The sequence below is a fragment of the Arachis duranensis genome, chromosome 7 (assembly GCF_000817695.3).
Source record: "Arachis duranensis cultivar V14167 chromosome 7, aradu.V14167.gnm2.J7QH, whole genome shotgun sequence".
Lineage (NCBI taxonomy): Eukaryota > Viridiplantae > Streptophyta > Magnoliopsida > Fabales > Fabaceae > Arachis > Arachis duranensis.
In genome coordinates this window covers 65,737,891-65,741,566 of record NC_029778.3, presented here as the reverse complement: position 1 = coordinate 65,741,566, position 3,676 = coordinate 65,737,891, and the positions used below count along the sequence as shown (strand labels likewise).

Here is a 3,676-nt window from a genome sequence, read left to right as displayed (position 1 = left end):
GACATTTTTTTATGTGCACCATACTATATGCATGAAAATGACTTTCATAAACATATATCTTTTGGTGACTTTGCATAAACATATTTGCAATATTTATATGTTATTTTAAATAATTTTGTTGTTATTGCACGCATGCTTATATTAGGAGTAGTCCAGACACATGGACCATAGTTTCGCTCACTGCTGATGATAATTACACATGGAGGAAATATGGACAGAAACAAATCTTGAGTTCTATATTTCCAAGGTATATTCATTATTATTATTATTATTTGTTTTCCCTCTTCCCTTTTCCCTTTTAGTTTGTCCCATCCATTTTTATACCCGCTTTAAGGATAAAACACATAAATAATAAATTGTTCTATATCAATTTTATATATGTTTCTTCTGAATTGATTTTGATTATATATATTTTATACAAATCGTTGTAACCCACATATTTTAACCCAAAACGATTTGCTAATAGACGTGTGTCAAGTAAGAACGATTTACAATGCATTATTGAGTAATTCTAAAACGATTTAGCATAGGAGAAAATCTTACATAAATCGTTAGAAGGCATAACGATTTAGTATAAAAGATAATGTTAAATAAATCGGTTTAATAAAAAAAAAATTTAATAATATTTAAAAATAATGTCATTCATTCCAATAAACAACGATTTACTTGACTACAAACTTATAAATAGGAGATTGTATTGTGTAACATTCATGTATTTTTGTAAAATTACAAATACAAAAATAAATGTATTCATAATAGTTTTAACTTCATATATACCTCATATAATAATCTGTCATATTTTTAAATATAAATCTTACTCTAAATAAATTCAGAATATTCAATATATATTTGGAATAGACTCTCAAATTCATTCCTCAAAAACAACAATTATGTTGGATTGTATCTATACAAATTTGATGGTTTGCAGTAGTCTGAAATGATATATACATCATCAAACAAACAAAATCAATGTCCACGCATGTCTACTAGGCTGCGTTTGTTTACCACATCAGCATAAGATAACACACTGAGAAATATAATAGGATAAAATACGACATAAAATTTTATGTTTTTTGTATTTTATTTGGTGATAAATTAGAACAAATAATGAAAATCTAATTTATTTTTATTTTTTTTATTTAAAAAATTTAAAATGAAAAATATAATTATGAAAAATTAATAAGAATAATAAAAGAAAAAATAAAAAATAAATTATGTCCCTTGTTAGTGTCTTCGCTTTCTTTCTATCAGGATGGACACAAAATATAATAATTTAGTGTCTTTAGATACATTGTCTTTGTTTATGTCTCTTCTGTCAAACATGATTTTATATCTTAGTGTCTCTCCAATATCCTATCTCTGTAAACAAACGCAGTCTTATAGTACACTACACTTTCTTAGATGATCAAAGTATATGACTGGTAATTTGTTAAGTAAAGTCCACAATGTCCTGGCTGATTCAATTTAGTATTTGAGGTTCTAATGAATATGGTAATAGTTGTTAAACGCATTTCTAGTGATGACTCAATTATTTCCGTGATGCCACACCTTACACCTTTGTCACCTTCCTCTCCACCCCACTTTTCTCCTTTAGACTCTTCTTGTCATCCTCATCAACTCTCTCCATCTCTCTCTCCTTCTCCTTCGACCTAACGCCATTATTCATAAGATCCAAATGTTACGTTTCCATTAATTGGAATAAGAATAATGATTTTCAGGTTTTAGGGGATGAGGTGTGGTGGCGACGGAGGAAAGAGGGGAGAGATGAGAGGGTGTAGGAGAGGGAGGGGAAGGAGAGGAAGGTGGCCAAGATATAAGGTGTGAGGTTTAGGTACTACTATAATAGCTATATTAACACTAAAACAATTGAGTCATTATCGAAAATAACTTCAGGACCATCACAGCTTAATTTAAAGGACCACTATAATAAAATTAAAATTTCAAAAATCAAATTAAATAATTCCGTAAATTTCAGAGATTATCGTAAAAATTTACTCGTTATTTCTCCATTTACTTATCCCTCTGACAAGCTAATCCTTTGTTGTCACCACATCACCACCGAAAGTGTAGGTATTTTATTTGGGATTTTTATGAATAGATTTGTCCCTCTAAACTAAGCTTTCGAATATATCAAATACATTTTTTTTATATTGACTCATTCTGTTTCCAAAGTAATTTTATTAATATATTTTGAAAAATATTAGGAACTAACATTTTTATTAATATTAGCCAATAATTTTAATCAACATTTTATCTTTATACTATTAAAAATTAAAATTAATATTTAAAATTTAACAAAAAAAAATTTTGTTGATCATAAAATATTGCTTATATATTATTTGTTGCTTTATACTACTTCAGACAACATATATATAGGCTCCTCTGATCTGAAACACACCTCACATACATAACATACCTATACTTGCCTAAACAAATATCTAATTAATTAACACTTTGAAATTATTAGTATTTTTAATATTAATCAATATTTTAGATTAATATTTCATTTTTATATTATCACGACTTAGAATTTAGTATTTATGATTTAGAGTTAGGTAAATGATGAATTTTATTGATGATGTAGCATTTCTGGTTGTGGGGGAATATATAAGACTTCATTTTATTTGAAATATATTTTACAGGAGCTACTTTAGATGCAGTAGAAAGTATGAGGAGGGTTGCCGGGCAATCAAACAGGTGCAAAAGACACAAGAGAATCCTATTATGTACCAAACTACCTACACTGGCATGCATACATGCAAATCCACTCCCAATAGTAATAATAATGTTCCACGTTTGCTTGTGAATTCTCAGAATCATCATCATGATTCTAAGGTATCCAATGAAAAGGATTATTACCCTATAATTAGTCCTCTAACTCCAACTGTCACACAAGAACATGCTAAAGAAGATTCACCTAGTGATGTTGGAGATCATAAACTGGATCCTGTTTGGTCGGATTTGAAGGATTTTGAACCGTCCATCAAGCCTTCCATTAACTTGGTAAAGAATTTTGGCACTCATGATGATGATGTGTTCCACCACTTTGATGCTTTCTTAGCTTCCTAATAAGCTTTATTATTAATTGTTGATTCCATTATTTTGCTTGATACTGGGGAGAAAAGGTCAAATTGAAATGCACAAAAGCGCATTTACTCTTCCTCTCTTACAATGAAACTATGGCACTTTTTCCTGAATGTTATTATAAGACAAAATCCATTAAATTGTATATTATTTTACATGTATTAGTGGACACTTTGATTTCATGCTTATTGCATGATAGCAGTGTGTAATAATGAATTTCTATATAACTATGTTCTTGGATAATATTCTTTTGGTTACTCACTATATTACAAATTAAAAGAAGTTATTACAAATCAAATGCTAAGAGTCATATGCATGCCCTTTATTCTCCCCTCCAAGGCTATCTGAAGTATATAGTCTCCAACAGTCATATTATCCATATTCATTCTTTTTGGTAGATTAAGTTAATTATTTTTTATTAATTAATAAAAATGTAAAACTTATATCAATTTAAGTCACACATTTTCTTTAATAAGAATTTTATTTTAGCTCAATAGAATTATGAACATTCAAGTTCTATTATTTATTGAAAATTATAGCGATTACAAAATAAAAAGAGTTACGAATAAAATGTTGACTATTCTAATTCGAT

At 28.3% G+C, this 3,676-nt stretch overlaps 1 protein-coding gene across 1 annotated transcript in view; it reads left to right on the top strand.

Annotated features, from left to right (window-relative positions):
* LOC107459300 (probable WRKY transcription factor 70) overlaps positions 1-3,310 on the top strand; it is a 4,587-nt gene extending 1,277 nt beyond the window's left edge. Inside the window, exons 2-3 of the mRNA XM_016077515.3 lie at positions 146-247; positions 2,643-3,310. Of these exons, the coding sequence (XP_015933001.1) occupies positions 146-247; positions 2,643-3,069 (529 nt within the window). The 3' untranslated portion in view covers positions 3,070-3,310. The remainder of the gene's footprint in view (positions 1-145; positions 248-2,642) is intronic.
* The last annotated feature ends 366 nt before the right edge of the window (positions 3,311-3,676 follow it).